The sequence below is a fragment of the Telopea speciosissima genome, chromosome 7 (assembly GCF_018873765.1).
Source record: "Telopea speciosissima isolate NSW1024214 ecotype Mountain lineage chromosome 7, Tspe_v1, whole genome shotgun sequence".
Classification (NCBI taxonomy): domain Eukaryota; kingdom Viridiplantae; phylum Streptophyta; class Magnoliopsida; order Proteales; family Proteaceae; genus Telopea; species Telopea speciosissima.
The window spans coordinates 29,014,849-29,035,239 of NC_057922.1; the positions used below are offsets into that span (position 1 = coordinate 29,014,849).

At 41.8% G+C, this 20,391-nt stretch overlaps 1 protein-coding gene across 9 annotated transcripts in view; it reads left to right on the forward strand.

The window, feature by feature from the left end:
* LOC122667698 (chromatin structure-remodeling complex protein SYD-like) overlaps positions 1–20,391 on the forward strand; it is an 87,761-nt gene that overhangs the window by 12,560 nt on the left and 54,810 nt on the right. For all 9 annotated transcript variants that reach the window (XM_043864089.1, XM_043864082.1, XM_043864084.1 and 6 more), the window contains exons 4-6: positions 3,653–3,819; positions 3,929–3,993; positions 4,072–5,198. In XM_043864089.1, coding sequence (XP_043720024.1) covers positions 3,653–3,819; positions 3,929–3,993; positions 4,072–5,198 — 1,359 coding nt within the window. The remainder of the gene's footprint in view (positions 1–3,652; positions 3,820–3,928; positions 3,994–4,071; positions 5,199–20,391) is intronic.

Below are 20,391 nucleotides of genomic sequence, written 5' to 3' on the forward strand. Positions count from 1 at the left end.
GCTATCCCAGCTGCGGAAACAAGGATTTTCTCTCATAACTGAGTGCAAGGATGCCTCAAAACTTCATTCAATAATTCATTAAATCGTTTGGAGGTTACTAAGAGCCATTACATATATATATATAGGCAACAATACCTTGCCCCTCAAGTAAACAGAAAATAGAAAGTAACCTGCAACCAAAATAGAAATTTTCTATAAAATCTAGCTGCCTTATTTCAATATTGAGATCATGGACTCTTTTCTGGGGGAGGCGAGGCGTTGAGCCTGTTAAAGGAGAGGCTGCTATTGCTTTCTTGATCAATTGGTCCGGTTGTTAATGGCTATTCCAAATCCAATGGTTGTCAGCTTGAGATGGAATGCAATAACCGTAAAGTCATTTGTGTTCCAGCCAAAAAAATTGAGCGCCTCGTGCGATACGGCTTTTGGCTCTTGCTGCTCCATAAAGAAAATTCGGTAGAGATGTAGCAGGGGATCATTTAAAAACTTTATTTGCTTGAACTACGCAAGGATTTGTCGATATTTCCGATTGAATCCTCTTGTTCCTGAATATTCCATAGGAACAAAATAGAAACTCCTATTTTAGAGAACAAAACAAAAATAGTAACAAACTGAAATTAGAAACTACCTAATATAACCTGAAAATAGAAACTAAACTATGGAAGCATTAGGATAGAATCTTCCTCCACTTGATGGGTCCACAGATCTTTTAAAAAGCAATCCCAAACAAGGCAAATTTTGGCTTTGACACTGTTCCCGTGAACAGTGTTTTAGTCTTCGACAAGGCAAATTTTGGCTCTCTCCTTCCAACTCTAGAAGGTCCCATCAAGGCAATATGGGCTGACACTGTTCATGTGAACAGTAATTCCCGACTCTTCTCTTCTTCGTGCTTCAATCTACATTAGAGATTCCCTTACAACTTAAGTATCTCTTCAAAATAGAAGCTATTCTAGAACATAACAAAATAGAAGGTAATTACTTAATCCCGTATAGGACTTAAATCACTAATATTTGGGCTTATAGAGTTGGAACATTATAATCATAACCCAAAAATACTAAGCCCATGGCCCATATAACCCATTGGACACCCAAAATTTAACATATGAGTTCATTTTGGTCCTGTTTGATGGCATGTTTTGCTGTTGGCCTTCTTGTTCTTTTGAACTGCATCAGTAACATAAGGGAATTTAGTAATGTTTTTGAGGGAGCTTCAGCAAAGAAAAATGGACGACTTTTTTTATATAAAAAAAATCCAAGTTTTTCTGCTTTTTTGATTACTTTTGTTCTCTTAAATTTCAAGATGGGAAATTCTCTTGTTAAAGGCTGAAAATTTATAAACTGGCATGAAATCTGATTGGGGTTATTTGTCCTACCCATTCCAAGGAGTTCTAGTTGCTAAACACATTGCTAACTATCACTTCAAATATTAAATTTCAGATAGAAGAGATATTAGGGCCTTGTTCATGGGCAAATATGTTTCTCTTTCTAAAATTATTTTCTATGGTTGAATTTCAGCATGTTCCTTTAATACTGATGCCAAATGATGATATTGTGTCTGATGCAGTTACATGCTGCATTAGATAAGAGGTTTTGTTTCTTTGTCAGGGTCATTCTTGTAATTGCATTTATCTTTTAAATTTAGTAGCTGTTAACTGAGTCATGGGGCATAAGTATGTCTATTTGAATTCAGTCCTAGTGTTAGAAGTTTCTATTTATTTGGTTGCATTGATTTGGGAAAGTAAAGAGTCCTAGTATATATTGAATTTCAATTTCTTATTAGTTGCAATTCTTAAGTTTTGGGGCTCTGGTTACCTTTGCTTATAGGGAGAGTAACAGGGCGGCTGATTGGATGGCCAACCTAGCCTGTGATACTGGTTCTTCTATCAGTTACCACGTGGGCAGCCGGCTGCCAGGTGATCTGCAGCGTATTCTTTGAGAAGACAGGGCTGGATTGCCAGTTCTAAGGAAATAGAATTTTAAATTTGCTTTTCTATGTTTGTATGGGTCGGGTCCAGAGTTGAGGTGAGGGTGATTGCTCCTATGAGTTGGGGTAAGGTGGTATGTCCCCCCCCCCCCTTGTGTTCTTTATTCATTGATTGATTTTAATAGTATTCTAGGGGCTGGCCTGGGTCCCAGGTAATATTTGGGTTAAAGAAAAAAAAAAAAAAAAAAAAAAAAAGGGTTTAGTTTGAATAGCTGTTGCTGTAGTCTGACTGCTGGATATGCTGTTCCTCGCCCCCTTCGTTAATCGGTCCAAACCTGTTTATTCTCTCAGGTATACTTTATTCGCTACTTTCTCACTGATTCTCCTTTTCCCTTCCTCTATATTTGTTTTTGTTCTTCCTGTTCTTCCCTTTTCCATTTTATTGGTGTTTATTCACTCTATCTATTCTTGGTACCCTGTCTTGCGGTAGCAACAATCCTTCCATATTTGGCTGGGTCTCTCTCCTTCCAACCCCTTTCTCCCTAAGGCTTTGGAGTTAACATCACTACCCCAGGTTGTTTGGAACACCAGAGTTTTAACCCAAACAAATCCCTCTGCTGTGATATTCATACCGGCAATCAGGGTTGACCTTGAGATTAATGCCAGGAGCAACTTTAGAAATTTTTATTCAGATGTTTGATCCAATATTTAAATGGTTATTGCTTGGATTTGGTATTTCAATGGATTTGTGACCTTCCTACAAAGTTTCAGACTCATAGGAGACCATACGGGTGAGTTAGTTGCATCTGGTTTCTCTGATTTGTTGTGGGTGAAGAAGGTTCTGTTCATTAAAATTACAGAAAGCCCCTATCTTCTAATTTGGTTCTATTTAGTCCCCTCTTGCCTTAATTTTCATAAATACCCTTCTACTTAAATTCTTGTTTCCAGTTTAGTCCTGAGTCTGTTTTATCTTCCAAAAGGACCTTCAGCTGTTCACAATATTTACAGAATTGCCTCTTTATCTTTATAATGAATTATTTATTATTCTTCTGGGCCCATAACGATCCAAAAGCAGGGTTTTGTGACCTGGGATTGCATCAGTGTCAATTCTCAAACCCATACTGTTGTTTGGTGCATGGATAGAAAACTTGGGCTGACTGCATGAAGATGCAGGCTTGAGTTTGGAGCGGCCGGCCACTTTGTGCAAAAAAATGCGAAACAGCCAAAACTTAGGTCCATCTCCCATCCACCCCACCCCAGACCCTATGTCAGTGGGACTTGCACCGGGTTATGCCCCTTTGTCAGATGTCAAATTCCTGGTATTTATAGCTAACTTATGTGTTCCTTCCCTTATCTCATTTTTGCGTGAATACTCTGCTTGGACTCAACAAAGACTCATCCCAACTCTTGGGGGTTCAAAATCCAGCAAATAGGAGGAATGAACTAAATTTGGCACAAGAATTTTCTTAGAAGTGCAACATTGTGCTGAATAAATTTGCAAGCTATTGTCAATAGGCTATCCTTTAGGTGAATTTCTGTAGTTGTTTCCAGCCATCAAGGATGTCTTTCGACGCCTTGCTACATAAACCATGATTGGTGTTCTGTAATGGGACCATGCACGTTGGTATTTCTTCTTTGTACTGCATTTTTGCTTGGTTTTTAGTTTTTGACGCCTATTTTTATTTTCACAAGTTGTGAAGTGCTTTTGCTAAGTTGATATCTTGTCTATAGGGTTGCGAGTCAAACAGTAACATGGAAATTAGTATGGCTCGGGGTGGACCTTCTAGAGATACAGGGAAAACTCCAATGTCTCAGCTTCCTGTCTTACCGGGGATGCCTTTCAAGGAACAACATTTGAAACAACTCAGAGCCCAGTGCCTTGTGTTTCTAGCATTCAGGCATGTAACTCCTCCATATTGCCTAGATTTCATCCTCATAAAAATTAAGTTATGCAATACCTTTTTGTTTCTGGTCCAATCTATTAATTAGGTGTCTTTTTATGTGCAGAAATGGAATGGTTCCTAGGAAATTGCATCTCGAAATTGCACTTGGAGAAAGCAATCAAAAAGAAGGTAGGTACTGTTGCACTTAGTTTTTTTCTTTATTATATAATTAACAACTCTTTAATTCATTTATTTGTGAACAAGCAGGTAGCAGTGCTGATGGAGCTGGTAGGGAACTGACTGATCATAGAGGGAAAGAGTCGTCCTTAAAGGAGCCAACTAACAGTAATGGAGTAGGGATTGGATCTGGAAGAACAAATGATATTAGAGATGCTGAAAGAGTTCTTCCTGGGTCCTCATCCACTGGAAGTCTAATAGATACCGACTCCTCTTCAAAAGAGACAAAAAACATGAAGAAGATAAAGAAACAAAAGGGTCCACCGGCTGACCAGTTGGTGTTTGCTGAAGAAGGCCAACAACTTTCGTCTGCAACAAGAAAACCTGAGACTGAAATGCAGACCCAAGAAACAACAGAATCACAGGTAGGTGTAGCTATGACCTTGGAGCCTCAATCCCCAATGAACAGTAGTAGGATTTCATCTGAGAATATTCATGCGAAGGATGATCCTGACCATGGATATCGACAAGTGGGAAGGGCAAACCAAATCTGGAGAGGAATCAGCTGTAATAATGAGGCTCCTAAGGGAACGATGGAGGCGTCTATGGTTCAGCATGAACAAGTCTTAGAAAGAGAAGAAATTCCTTTAAATCTGTCACAAACATATGGTGACAGAGATAGAGAGAACAAATTATTCAAGGCGGAGGCTGCTTTTATGCAAGCTAGTCAACATACAGATAAATACCCATCCTCTGTTCCATTGGGAGAGCAGACTAGACTTTCAGGGAAAGCAGTTGAGCCTCACATTATGATGCCTCTGAAGGATGTTAATCCATTAACAATGCATGCATTGCAGGGGGGAAAGCATAGCTCAAAATCAGAGCCTATTGTTTTCAATAGTTTTCCCGATGTTTTTGTTGGTGGCAATTGCGGTCCAGATGATCAAAGGGGATCTGAGATTCAAAAGCAAAGTACTTCAGATGGATGCAAGATGGTTACCATCAATAGGGATCCAATTACTGCGCTAGAAAAATCTCCGGAGGAAGAAGAGGATGAAAAGTCATTATCTACTGAGACACCACCTTCTCCGAAATACACCACCTCAGAAAAGTGGATTATGGAGCGGCAGAAAAGCAAGCTGATTGGTGAAGAAAATTGGGCTCTGAAACAGAAGAAGACGGAAGAAAAAATTACTGGTTCTTTCGATAAATTAAAGGTGTGTTTTGAAAGTAATAGCATTTTGCTTGATTCTGTTTTTTCCCTCCTCAGAGGGATTTTCCTTTAAAGTTTTGTTTCTCCACATTACTATGATTCTTAATCTCGATCACGAAACCTTGAGTCGATACTGACTCCTACCAAGTTTCGAGTATATTTCGCACATTTCGGTAGAGTTTCGATAAAAAAATACCAAGTTTCAACCAATTTTGAGCAGTTTTCACCAGCCTAGTTTTGACCAGCCCGTGGCATGTTGAGTTTTGCCCAGAAAATACCAGGTTTCGGTTGATACCTGGGAATCTTGGTTTTGACCGGTTTTGACTAGGGTCAAAACTGGCCTTGAAACTGAGATTTAGAACCTTGCACATAACATGCATTAGGGAAAATGCTCACAACCACACACACCTTCTTCCATTGTAACTGAAATATGTTGTGTCCTAGAACTGAGCCTAGAACTTAATACATATCTGTTTGATGGTTTAGAATTAAATTTTGATTGCTACATGTGCAAAGAGCCTCAAGATTCATTCATCTGGATTCTTCCTGGACAGATCTGATTAGGCTCCTGATGATGTAGTATCTGTTCAACTTGATATTGTGACAAGCAAGAAATAAGAATCCTCAAACTTAATTGAAAACTGACTTAACTTTATGGAAATTTTTGAATAGTAATTAGAATAAAGTGACCGTGTCATGAAGTGGAAATTGTTGAATGGTAAGTGTTGCAAACCTGAGAGGGTAAGCAAGCCAAGATCGAATCTGGAAGAGGGTTCTGATCTGAATCTGGTTTTGAGTGGGTGGGTATGATGGAGGTTGATAGAGGGTGGCTGCAAGGAATGGATGATGGAGATGGTGAGGATGATGATAGTTGAAGATGAAGATATATAGGTGGCAGCCTAGAGTCCCACTAGTTGGCCAACCGTCGGAGGCTCACCGAGGTCACGATCAAAGGAGTCTTACCTTGATCCCTCTTGAGTCTAACAAGCAAAAATTCTCAAAGGGAGCAATTTGTTTTCAATTCATGGTTGCCTTTGAGAGTAGCCAGGACTTGCATTATTTAGAGAATTAGAGATGAAAATCTTGAGTAGAACATGATAACATTAAGCAACGCTTAGAATTCCAAAACCCCTTTGGAATTCCCCATACATAGATAACAATTCCTAGACATAGAAAACTATCCCCAAGACATTGAAAACTGTTCCCAAGACATTGAAACTACAATCAAGATATAATAACTACTAAGCTAGGAAAACTAAAAGACTAATTAATACTACCTACCTAGGAAAGTAAAACCCACTACCTTAATTAACTTAGGAATGAATATAAGCTATTACTAAGCTTAATCCCGTATACCTTCCTTGTACCCACATTTTAGGCACATTAAAGTGTCCCATTACAAAGAAAACACATGGAATCAAAGGCCCATTGTATACATAACCCCACCCAAGGCTTATTTCCAATTAAATAAGCCCATTATGTGACTTATCTGCATCAGTAAGAAGAATAATTTAATAAAATGATGGTAATGTTGTCCTAGATAGGTAGGAGACCTACTAGGAGTCAGACAACAGGATCAATAGCAAAAAGGGTTGCTGGTTCGAATGGACAGCACTAGGATTTAGGTTAACTCTAGGGTTTAGGATGGGCATTTGGGAATGGGTCTTATATGGATTTAATATGCAGGTCTAGGGGGTTATTATGGGATAAAAATAATTGGATTTGGTTAAGTTTGAAAACTCTGCAGAATCAGAGTTAGGGTTTCGGGTTTTAGGAATTAGGATATAGGCTGAATTTAGGGTTTCTACTGGGAATTTAGGGCAGGGTTTTGGATCTAGTATAGGGGACAGTGAGAGGGTAGATCGACCAGGTTTAGGGCTGGTTCTGATGGTTAGTTATGGCTGGACAGATTTTAGATGGATTAGGGTTTTGGGGGAATCGATGGAATTGGTGGGGGAATGGGGCTGTGAGTGATTCAGGGTTAAGGAACTCAAATAATAAAAAAAAAGGGGGTGTTAGGGTTGGCTGTAGAAGGTTAAGGGAAAAAGATAGTTGCAGAAAATTAAATAACTCACTGGTTTTGAAGATCAACCGCAGTAGGAGCTTGAGAATTGATTGAAGAGGACCTCCTGATCATAAGCAGATGCAAGGAGTCATTGGAGTCCACCAGCCCTTCACCTTGAGATCCACAAGGCAGCAGCACTCACGATTGGAGCAAAGGAGCAGCAGCAAAGACAGCAAGCTTCAACGAAGTATTTTTTTAAACTCTGAATATGTGGGGGAGCCTCTCCCACGTTTCTATTTAATAATATGGCCTAAGCCTATTCCTAATACAAGTTAAAAACCTCCTTCAGAAATAGTGGAGGATTATAATCTGAAGTTTAAAACAAATTAAAAGAGAAAGACCTAATTACCCCTATTGACTTAAAAACACTTAAAACTCTAAAAATAGCTGAGATTCTTCATCAACCAATAGGATATAAGATCCTACTAGCCAATAGGAGCTCTTCACTTAAACTAAACCAATTGAACTAATTGGATGCAACCAATTTAAGCCGGTTCAATTACAAAACAGAAAATAAAACTAAGTAGAATTGAAATAAACTGAGTATAGGCTATACTAAGGCTCCTACTATAACCCTAGATTTAGGGTGGCTTCTTCAATTCGAGGAGGCTTGGATCTACATCAGATGGTGTCATGAAGTGGGCGAACCTTGGTGCAATGGTTAAGTTGCACTATTGCAACAATTAGGTTGCGGGTTCGAAACATGGAAACAATAATGTAGAAGGGTTCAATTAGGAACCATTCTACAGTAGGATCGATGATAGGTTGCAGCAGAACATCGGAATAGTAATAAATCACAATTAGTAACTTAGGAGGTTGAGAGCAAACCGGCCAACAGATTGTGCTACCAAACTTAGGTAGAGTGGTGATGTTGATCAGGTCCTTTGCTCCAAATTACAGCCAATTCTGATGGTTGAATGTTGAGTTATGAAAAGGACTTGAAATTAGAAACCGACCTTCAAAATAGAAGGTTAATGGAGAAACCAGTCTGGCCAGCAGTTGGGGAAACCAAACAGAGTTGATTGATGAGCAGGTTGTACTGTCCAGATGCTTCGAATATGGCCCCAATAGGTTCACTAGCTGAAGAGTTCTGAAGCCTTGAAATTGCAGCAGAATCAGCAGAGAAACTGAACCGTAGGGTGCAACAGTTTGGGGCCCTAGCAGTGTCTTTTGCGAAGGCAGTTTCTCGTTCTCTTGCTACTCCACCTGTGGAGGTGGAATTAAAAAAGCCTTCGTCCTTTTTTGGAGACCCTGTTGTCTTCTTCTCCAAGGAGGAGGTTCAACTCTTGGAACGTGCTTTTTCTTCGGCTTTAATTGCCAAGTGCAGCTTTGGAAGGCCATCGTTGTTCTTGGTTAAGGAGTTCTTGAAGAAATCCCTCTTCCTCCAGGGGGACATCGTTGTTTTGACGCTCGACCCTAGGCATATGCTCCTTCGGTTTGCTCTTCAATCGGATTTTGTGAAGGTGTGGTTGAAGGAACATGTTTATATCCAGGGATTTCCTTTGCGATTTATGAAGTGGACCTCGGATTTTATTTTGGGTTGGGAATCACCCCTTGCGCCAGTTTGGGTTTCCTTGACAGGTCTGCCAGTCAACTTCTACCAAGGGAACTACCTAATTTTGATTGCTGGGGCGATTGGAAGGGTGTTGAAGGTGGATAGCGCTACTGCCAATCGCACTCGCACTGTGGCTGCGCGGGTGTGTGTTGAGGTTGATCTTCGGGCGTCGCCTCCATCAAAGGTATGGATTGGGTGTGGTGGAGATTGTTTTTACCAGAAGGTGATTTTCGAGAGGTTGCTTGTTTACTGTGTTCGTTGCTCGAAGCTTGGGCATTGACGTCTGTTTTAAAAACAGGAAGAAGGGGGGTCATTTGCCTCTTGGTTCGAGCGGTGATGACGTTGCTAATAGTGTCGCGAAAGCCACTGTGGTGGTGGTTGATGAGGGGGTGAGAATTGTACTACTGATGGAGTTTTTATTCCGATGGGGGAGGGCTCGTTGTGAGCTGCTGCTGATGTGCCTGGGGTTTCTGCGCCTAGGTAGGGGAGGCCTTCGAGGGATCAGCGCAGGCCTGGGCGTGGTGGTCGATGGCGGCCTGCTGCCCAGGGGGCGCCGTTTCCGCGCTCTTCGGTAGCGGCTGGCTCTACTGACTTTGGTAGCGGAACGATGGTGGCTGCTAAAGACAATGTCAATGGTGCCATTGCTGCGGCAGGACAGGTGGTGGTCTCGGGGGCTTTGGAAGATGGGGAGATTTCTGATTCTGAAGGGGCTGTGGTGGCACCTAAAGGGGAGATGCCTTGCGCTGCCGGGGTTGTGGGGGTGGCTGTGCCTGTTGTTCCCAGGCAGGCGGGATTCGAGGGGTTCTATGCTTTTGACGCAGGTGCTGATCGGGTCTTGCCTAAAGGCTTGTAGTCGATGGGTAGCTCCTCAACACCGTTCTTTGTTGACAAGGCTAGTTTGCTCTATGTTCGAGATGATTCCCAGGTTGCAGAATCGAGCTTGGCCTGCTTGGACTGTGGGGCTTTGTTGGAAAGCTTCAAAGCTTTTAGAGCTTCCCTTGAGGAGAGGCTCCACAAAACCTTTGACAGGTTGGGCGAGGAGGGAAGACTGGTGGAGTCGGCTAGGCCCCCCAAGGCTAAGCGTGTAGCGGTGCGTGCTATTGCCTCCAGTGCTGCAAAGGTGTACAGGCGGAAGGTTTTAAAGAGGCATCGTCTTCCTAAGGGGGGGCACGAGAGGAGAATCACTAGGTCAATGGGACCGGTGGATGTTGCTACTCCCAGTTCCAAATGAATTTTTTATTCTGGAATGCTCGAGGAATCGGGAATAAGCCTACTTCTAGGCGGCTGAAGGCATTAGTCAAATTACATAATTTTGGCATTGTGGCTATTGCATAACCAAAAGCGCTGCCTGCCAAGGCGCCGGTGGTGCTGAGAAGGGTTGGTTTCGACAAGGTGCATGTTGCGGAAAGGCTTTGGATTTTTGGAAGGACTCTCTACAGGTTAAAGTAGTAGAGGAACATTGCCAGTTTATTACTCTGGAATGTCTGGCTTCTAATGGGGTTTGTTTCCTTCTCACTTTTGTCCATGGCTTGTGCTCGGTGGTGGAGAGAAGGGTTTTGTGGGATGCTCTGGTTCGCTTCTCTAGAAACTCCGCTCTTCCCTGGGCAATTGGGGGTGATTTTAATACGGTTTTGTCTCCCTCAGAGAAAATTGGTGGCAGGCCGGCCTGTTCGACAGCTCTGAATGAGTTTGGAAATTTTGTGAGCAGTGCTACCCTCGTTGACATGGGTTACGTGTGGAATCTTTACACTTGGTGTAACAATCAGGAAGGCGTGAGAAAGGTCATGGCTAGGTTGGATAGGTTCTTGGTTGAGTCGGCCTGGGTAGTTTCTTTTCCTAGGTGCGAGGTTGTTCATTATAATAGGACTTGCTTTGATAATGCGCTAGTCTCGCTCTTTATTTCAGACACGGGCGGTAAGTCAGTCTCCGCATTTAAATTTCAGAAAATGTGGTTGTTGCATCCGGATTTTCAGGCATTTCTTAAGGGTCAGTGGGAGACGCTTGTCTTCGGTTCGCCACTTTTTGTGTTGTTCATGAAGCTCAAACGCCTTTGGTTTTCTCTCAGAAGTTGGAACAGGGAGGTTTTTGACAATATCCACCAGAATGTTAGGGATGCAGAGGACTCAGTTAGTAGGGCAGAGGTGGCCTATGATCAGGTTGGGAGCGCTGAGTCGGTGTTGCCCTTTGAAGAGGCTAAGAAGGCTTTACAGGGAGTTTTGCTTCAGGAGGAAATCTTTTGGAAGCAGAAATCTAGAATTACTTGGCTCAAAGAGGGGGATCGGAACACTAAATTTTTTCAATCCATGGTTAACGTTAGGAGAAGGCAAAGCGGTATCCACAGAATTTGGTCCGGGGATGGGGCGTGGATCACTGGCCAGGAGGTTATTCAGGCAGCGACGGTGAATCATTTCTCTGACATTTTTGCCACTCAAGGGTGTGTGGTTGATGTGGATTTGCTTGCCGAATTCCCAGGGCTGTTTCGGAGGAAGATAATGCTATGCTCTTGGCTTCCCCTTCATAAGAGAAGGTTAAAAGGGCGGTTTTTTCATTGTCTTCTGATAGTGCTCTAGGCCCTGATGGCTTCTCAGGATATTTCTTCATGGCTTGCTGGGAGATTGTTGCTAGTGATGTCTGGGCAGCAGTGGGAGATTTCTTTGCAGGCAGCGTTCTTCCCAGAAGCTTCACTTCTGCTAACCTGTTGCTGGTTCCTAAAATGGACAGCCCGGAGGTAATGTCTGATTTTTGGCCCATTAGCCTCTGTAATTTTTCCTATAAAATTATTGCCAAGATTATTGTTTCCAGGTTGGCAAGATTGCTCCCTGCTTTGGTTGTCGAAGAACATGGCGCTTTTGTTCAGGGAAGGTGCATCCATGACAATATTTCCATCGTCCAGGAGATCACTCGTGATTTAAACAGGAAGACCAGGGTAGGCAATGTGATCCTCAAGTTGGATATGGCCAAGGCTTACGATCGTTTGGAGTGGGGGTTCCTTTATTTGGTCCTGTCAAGGTTTGGGTTTTCTGAAGCTTGGATCAGTTTACTTAGGAAGACAACGAAGAATTGTTGGTTCTCCATAGTCATGGGTGGCTGTTCTTTTGGTATTTTCAAATCTTCCAGGGGCTTGAGATAGGGGGACCCTTTGTCTCCTGCTCTGTTTATTCTGGCGGAAGAGGTTCTGAGTAGGGGGCCTAAAAATCTTTTTGTGGAAGGGCGTGCAGATTTTTTTCGGCTGCCTAGAGGTTGCCCTGGTATCTCTAACTGTTTGTTTGCAGATGACACTACTATTTTCACAAGGGGTCTAAAGTGGTCTTTGTAACAAATTATGGGTTTCTTAACTAGTGTGAAGGCTTCTCGGGGCAAATGGTTAACAAACTCAAAAGCTGCTTCCTGTTGGGTGACAAGACCTCTTCAGCTAGAGCTCAGATGGTGGGGTTTGTTACTGGGTTTGCTAGGAAGCCGCTCACGATCACTTACCTGGGGCCTCCCTCCATTCTGGAAGGCTCAAAATTTGTTACTTTGATGAGTTGATTGTTAGAATAAGGGCTAAGGTGGCAGGCTGGAAAATAAAACTTTTGTCTGCTGGGGTTTGTGTTACTCTCTTGGAGCATGTTCTTGCATCCATCCCTATCCATATGCTTGCAACCCTGGACCCGCCTAAGGCAATCTTGGGTAGGATCTATGGCATCTTTACTGATTTTCTTTGGGGAGACTTGGAGTGGGGCAAGCGTCTGGGTGAACTGGCAGAAGGTTTGTCGGCCCTTAGCTGAAGGAGGGCTGGGAGTTAGGCTTTTGAATCGCCTTAAGACTTAAAGGGTTATGGAGAATTCTTGCTGACCATTCTCTGTGGAGTGAGTTCTTCAGGGTGAAATTCTTTAAAAATATTCACTTTGCTTTGGCGGACTCGAGCGGGATAGGCTCAAAGTCTTGGAGGAACGCTCTGGCACATAAGGATCTTGTCCTGACCAAGTCAAAGTGGTTGATTGGCTCGGGTGATATCTGTTTCTGGCTGGATAATTGGGTAGGAGTTGGACCTTTGATTGATTTTGTGGATAATGCCCTGCAGGCCGAAACGTCGCTGCGAGTCAAGGATGCCTTGGAGGACAATGGCTTGTGGAAGAGATCCGTATTGGACAAGGTTGATTTTGATGTGGTTAGGCATAATGTCACTGCTCTGAAGGTGGTGGTGGGTTTAGAGAAGGATGTTCTGGTCTGGACCCCTTCTAGTGATGGTCAGTTTACTACTAAATCTGCCTGGAATGAGGTGCAGTGTAGGTCACCTGAGGTCCCCTTTGCCAGATGGGTCTGGAACCAGTCCCTGCCCCCGAAGATTTGTTTTTTTTCTTGGCAGATCCTCAATGGCCGAATAACCATAGAAGAGTCTTTGATGGCTGTTGGTATTCCCCTGGCTTCTAGGTGTAACTGTTGAGGGAAGCCTAGGAGAGAAACAACGGACCATTGTCTTGTTTCAGGAGGTATCGCTACTAGGGTCTGGAACTTCTTCTCATGTCTTTTGATATTAGTGTGAAAACTGCTCAGGATGCCAAAACCCGAATCCTGTTTTGGCACGAGGCAGCGAGTTCTAAAAGCCTCTGTGCTTTTCTTACTAGGCTGCTACCTTCCATAGTTGTTTGGGAGTTGTGGAAGGAAAGGAACAACAGAAGGCACGAGGAGTGCAGACGATCGGCGAATACTATTGTCGAGGCAATAAAAAATTGGGTGAAAGGCATGCCGGTTTCTCCCAAGGTTGGATCCTCGGTTTCGCCTAGGGAAGGGTTGATTCTACAGGTTTTGGGCTTGTCGGCTCCGCCTGCCAGACTGTGGTGGCCGATCCCTATTTATTGGTGCCCTCCTTTCTCCTCAATGAAGCTGAATGTTGATGGTGCCTGTAGAGGTAATCTGGGTGTAGGAGGGGGTAGAAGGATTATTAGGGATAAGGAAGGGGTCGTTTTTGCAGTCTTTTCTAGTCTCTATGGCGAGTGCACCAATTCTGTTGCTGAACTACGGGCGTTGACAGATGGTTTGAAGTTGTGTCTTGAGTTAGGCTTGACTGATTTTGTGGTGAACTCAGATTCCTCCAGTATTAGCAGGATGTTTCAACAAGGGAGGTGTAGCTTATGGAGGGGATGGTACTGATTCCAGGAGTCCATGGCCCTCAGACGTTCATCTTGGCCTCTCTTATCTTTCGCCCACAGAGAAAGTAACAGGGCAGCGGATTGGCTTGCCATCCTAGCTTGTGATACTTCTGCCTCTGTTGTTTTCCACACTGGCTGTCAGCCACCAGGGGACTTGCAGTGTATTCTTCGGGAAGACAGGGCTGGGTTACCAGTTCTTAGAGTGTAATGTGAAGCTTTTCATGTTATTGCTTGTTTGGGTTTTTTCTAGTTTTGATGAGGTTTTTACTCCTTGGGTTGGGGTAAGGCGGGACGTCCCCCCCTTGTATTCTTTTTCCACGGATTGACATTAATAAAATCTTAGGGGCTGGCCCGGGTCCCAGTTAATATTCAGGTTTAAAAAAAAAAAAAAAGAGGGTGCAACGGTCTTTCACTTGATTGGTAAACAGCAGCAGCAATGTTTGGTGTTGATTGAGGAATTGATTCAGGTCTTCAAGGACTCTCCAGCAGCAATTGGATAAGGAGATTCGTCTCTCACCAGCCAGGCTCTCTCAGCCCTAGGGTTTTGGCTTTCTCAGCCAGGCCTCCTAGCCCTTCATGTCACAGCCATTGGACAAGAGAACCTTTTGCTTCAAAGCAATTTTTTTTTCGTTCAATTATTCAAATCGTGGGATATGGCTACAACAGCCTTACAATTAATATAGGGCAAACCCCAAGAAACTACTAAAAATAGAAACCTAATGAAAATAGAGATTAGGCTTTATAGTTCAGCCAACATGCAAGGAACAAAATTAGAAACTATAAAATAGAAACTAAGTCTAATTAACAATTAGAAACTATAAAATGAAAACTAAGTCTAGTTAAAAATAGAAACTTAAGCCTACTTTCTAAATCTAAAATGAGAAACTAAACGAAACTTCTAAATCCCCACACATAGACAAAATTGACTCTTCTAAAAAGTCTTCACATGATCTGGTCTTGGGCTGAAAGGATCTTCTAATAATATTCCACCAAGGCAAAATAAGGGGCTGTGGCACTGTTCACGTAAACAGTAACGCGAACAGTGTTTTGGCCTCTTTTTCTTCATGTTTTGTAGCAGCCTTACCCCCGCTTCATGGAGAGGCTGTTTGAAAGATTGAAAACCTTGTTTAGGCCATGCTTTTTATTTCTCACTACTTTCCTGTGCTCTCCATCTTGTATTCTTGTCCATTTTTATGAGTAACATTCCTATACCAATCCATAACGAACATTAGTTAAAAAATAAAAAATAAAAAACTCTTAATTGATGTAAAAAGAACTGTAACCTGGTGCAATCCTGCTTTTGCAAATCCTGAGAGAGTGAGGGGTGAACTGGAGTTGGTCCTTATCGCTGGCAATTTGTGCATGAAGGGCCTACCTTGAGACTCGGATCCATGCTTTCATGCTGGCATCCTAAGCTTTAGACCGTTACTCCAAGAGGTGCCGCCTCCTTGATTAAGGTAATACCTAAACATAAATCCTGTTCAAACTAATGGCTGTTAGTGGGTTGACCATAAGTTTCTCAGATCACCTTGGAATTTGTGTCTGCATCTTCTTATGTTGCTTGGATGGTTATTGGAAAATTGGCAAATCTTTTGAGACCTATAAATAAATCTAGAGCAGAAGTGACAAACTTGTAAATTTTATTTTCTAATAATTTGTCACACTACAAGTATGATTCTTAATACACTCAAATAGGGACAGGGATAAAAGTACTGCTTAAGATTTCATAAACTAATTTAACAAAGCTTCGAGTGGTTGGTCTGCTCTGTTTGCTTCACAATAATACGTCGTTCTTGCAGTTTTATATTGACCTCTAATGAGTATTTTGAGAAGGGAGAATAGTGTAGCCTAAGAGGCTATCACGCCAAGACCAATTCTGGAAGAGAATATTATCAAGATCTAAAATAAAATACCTGTGGTAGTGATGAAAATGGATGATGGAGATGATGAGGATGATGGTGATGATGATAGTTGAAGATGAAGATAGATAGGTGGCAGCCTAGAGTCCCACTAGTTGCTCAGACGTAGGAGTTCCACCTAGGCACACATGATTCTCACAAGTACGGTCTTAACATAGATGTCAAGGCGGCAAGGTGGTGGAGGGGTGCCTAAGTGCTCATACGGCAAGGCGACCTAAGGCAGTGGAGGAGTGCCTAAGCACTTAGGTGACAAGGCGCCCGAGTGTTATTTTTTAATTTCCCCTCTTTTCTAACATTATGTAGTATGTTACGATGTATACCTTATATAATAAAAAATCAACACTAAGCCACATCAAGCCATCAAAAGTCAACAATAAACCACATCAAGTCATCAAAAATCCATATTAAGTCACATCAAGTCATCAAAAATTAATATTAAGCCACATCAAGTCGTCAAAAATCAATATAGAACAAGAAGACAGCAAAACTGAAGAAGCAGGCCATAGGAAGTTTGAAACAATCAAAACATACAGTTGGGTTATACTGTTCTTGGAATTGGTCATGTCATGGTATACCTAGTCTCACATTTGGTTTATACTTTTCTTAGAAAATATGATCTTATCTATAAGTAATTAAACTGCTCTCGATTTAGAGAAATGTTCTTGTTCTCTAAGCAGTTTGTCTGGTCAAATGATTTTATTTTTACGTAAGATTTTTTGTGTTGGGTAGAGCACAAAACCAGCTTCCCAGCAAATCCAAGATTGCTCAAATCTGATTTATATTGAAGGAGTTACATTCCGGTCAAACCTTATTTGGTGTATGCGAATGCTATCAAAATTGCTCTGAATCAAAATATTTTTTTTAGATATCAAAACAAATGAATATTTTCCCGCACTTTTGGTTTTTAGTAATGTTTTACCATATTAAGATTTATGAAAATTTTTAGATTTGAGAAAAACCCCAACATTAGAAAGTTGAAAATTTCACTAGGGGGTTGACTTTTTTATCCTTTTGAATTTGATTTTTGACTTTTTATTGGATTTAAACAGGGGGGTATTTGCTTTATGAGTAATATCTCAAGTAAATGTTTTATTAAATGATATTTGGCATAAATAAGGAACAAGGCATCCAATACCACTAAGGCAGCAACCGCCCAGAAAGTTCTGGATAGTAGATAACCTCGGCAAGCTAGAGTCCTACTAGTGCCCCGCTATAGGAATCTCACCTAAGCCCACTTGAGTCGCACAAGAAAATACTGAGATAGTATGCAGTAAAATTCGATTGGGTGCCTTTGAGAGCAGCCAGGATTTGCATTATGTAGAGGTGGAAGTCTTCAGTACAGAAAAATAACATTAAAGAAACTCTTGAATTCCGAAACCCCTTTGGAATTCCCCAAACATAGATAACAATTCTTAGACATGGAAATTTGTTCCCAAGACATTGAAAACTACAATCAAGATTTTGAAAACTGATAATGGGAAGGTACTTAATGGTGCCTTGGAATATGAAAAAGACAAAAAGAATCTGCTGGTCAGAATTTTGATTGCTCCTGGAGTCCATGATTTGGCTGGGAATGGCTGGATCTGAACCAGGCCAGGCTAGGCAGTCGGTCTGGTCTTGTACTTGGCTGGCCTCCGTTTCTAGAGTACTTTTTGGAGAAGTACTGATCAGGACTTTTTGAGGGGCTGGCTGCTGGATCAGATGGATGCTCTGAATATAAATGGGAGAGAGGGAGGGATGTTGGGGAAAGAGAATGAAGAAACATAAAAAAACGCAAGGTGTGTGCACGATCCCTCCCGAAAATATTTAAAAAAAGTAACTGTAAACACATTCTAGAATTAAAAGGGAAGTGATTTGTGTTGGATTTAATTGTCTTTACCATAGTTTTTAAAACCAGACTGAACCTACAGTCGATTTCAAAAAAAGGAACCGCTATTATCTGGTTCGTGTCTCTTCCTCCTGGTTTTCCTGGTTTCTTGCCACAACTGGAAAAAACTGGGAAAAAGGGTAGTCTCGGGGTCTTTTTTAGTTCAACCTCTGTTCTGGTTTTGACTTTCGAAAAACTATGGTCTTTACAATCAAAGTTGGTTGCTTGATAGTTGATAGAGGAATAGAAATTCCAGGTCACCTAAAAAGTTAGGGTTTAGAAACCCAAAAGAAATCCTGAATAACAGGGATTAGGAATGGACCAGAAACTGGAGATTTGCACTATCTCAACAAAGACAAATCTGATCTGGACAAAAGACCAGCCCAATAGCCTATTGGGTATGGGGAGCAAACTAGTGAAGTTTGTGTGAAATCTGATGGTCAGATTTCAAGATATAGAGTGGTCCCAAAATAGCAGGTTGCCAAAACCCAAAGAAAATAGAAACCAATAGCAGGAATTGACAAACTAAACCAGTTTTTGAGTAGGGCAGAAAGCAGAGATTATGTAGCTAACAGGCACCACTAAACAGTATAGAGAACTCAGTTTTAGAATCAATTTCAGGAAGATAGAAACTTTTAGAAAATAGCAACAAAATAGCAAATAGGATTAAAAAGTAATTCTGGAACATAATTTGTAACTGATGGAAAATAGAAGCTGTAAATAGGAAACCAGAGTAACAAACTACAGAGGAGTAGAATGATAGCCAACACTTCAATCACAGCAACAGAAAATATAAACTGGCAGCCGCAGGTAAGAGAAGGTTTAGAAAATTAGTATTTAAGAAAACAGAAAAGGAATTATTGTAACTGAAAAGGAATTTGAACAGAAGCTAAATAACAGAATAACAGTTAACCAAACAAGAAAGAAGAAGAGTTAAAATGCACAGGAATGACAGAATGCAAAAACTGACCTGATTCACTGAAGAAAGAGGGATATATTAAGGAGTCCTACCTGAACTGCAGGGCAAGAATCCCACCTAACCTGAATCCTGCAATCTTTCCAGGGTTTACTGCAGCAACCAAGCTCTGAATCACACAGAACTGAAGAAAGCAAAGGTTTGTTTTGAATCTCAAATCATGGGGAAGGCTGGAGCCCCTTCTCTTTATTTATGGAACTTAGGAACAAACAAAACTCTCCCATGTGTGTTCTAAGGGGAAGTCATATTACGAAGAGAGCGTCCCAGTGCATGAGGCTCCCGCTTCTGCAGGTTCTGAGAGGGGCAAATGCACACAGCTTCAACCGATTTACGGAGAGGCTGTTTCCATGTTTTGAATCTGCAACCTAATGGTTGCAATAGCGCAACTTAACCGTTGCGCCAAGGCTCCCCCACTAAAGTCGTATTACAAAAGCTCTCGAAAATAGAAACTTGTAAAAACGACAAGGATTGGAACTTATAGCTGCTATTTCAACCTTCTATAAACAATAAAATAAAAAACAATTACAACTCAAATAGACCCCATAATCTGGTTTTGGAGAGAGCCAAAAAATTTTCAGTGGCAGGTTCAGTTTGGAATCAGAACTGGACCGAAACTGACCCAAGTTAAACCTGCAGTCCATTATTTTGGCCTGTTCTTCCTCCTTCAAGCATTCTTGTGAAGGAACCTCAATTCTGCATCACTCAAGGGTACTATTACAAATACAATAACTTTAACAACTCAGCCTTATCCCAACTAAATGGGGTCAGCTACATGGATCCTTACCCTCCAATCAGCTCTGTTCGAGGTCATACTTGATACAAGGCCTAAGCTATGCAGGGTCTTTCCTTACCACTTCTCTTAAAGTTAATTTGGGTTTGCCCTGGGCTCTTTTAGCTCCTTCAACCTGAATCAAATCACTCCTCAATACTGGAGCATCCAAAGAGGCCTCCGTTGAACATGGCCATGCCACCTCAAATGAATTTCTCGTATCTTATCATGTATTGAAGCTACTCCTAGATCAGCTCTAATATGATCATTCCTTACTTTATCCTTCCTAGTTTTGCCACACATCCATCTCAACATTGTCATTTCAGCTACACTAAGTTTATCTATATGATGCTTCTGAATTGCCCAACATTCCCCACCATACATCATAGCCGGTCGTACTGTCCTATTTTCCTTTTAAGTTTTAATGGAATACATCGATCACCCAACACTCCGGACTTGCATCTCCACTTCATCCATCCTATTTATTTTTGTGTATTATTTTTATATATTTCTGGTGGCATGGCCATGTTTAACGGAGGCCTTTGGATGCTCCAGTGCTGAGGAGTGATTTGATGAAGATTGAAGGTGCTAAAAGAGCCTGGGGCAAACCCAAAAGGAAAGACATGCATAGCTTAGGCCTTGTATCAAATATGACCTCGAATAGAGCTGATTGGAGGGCAAGGATTCATGTAGCCCAACCCATTTAGTTGGGATAAGGCTGAGCTGTTGTTGTACCGTGTGTGCATTTCAACAGCCAGGATTGGAATACATATCAGCCCGATACAGCTGATATGTATTGAGAGTTGAGACTAAACACCTTGCTGTAAACCTCAATGCTCCAAACAACTGAGGTTTGATCCAGTTATAATGACTCTGGTCAATGGCTTCCCTTAGAAACCCAAACTCCTTGCTGT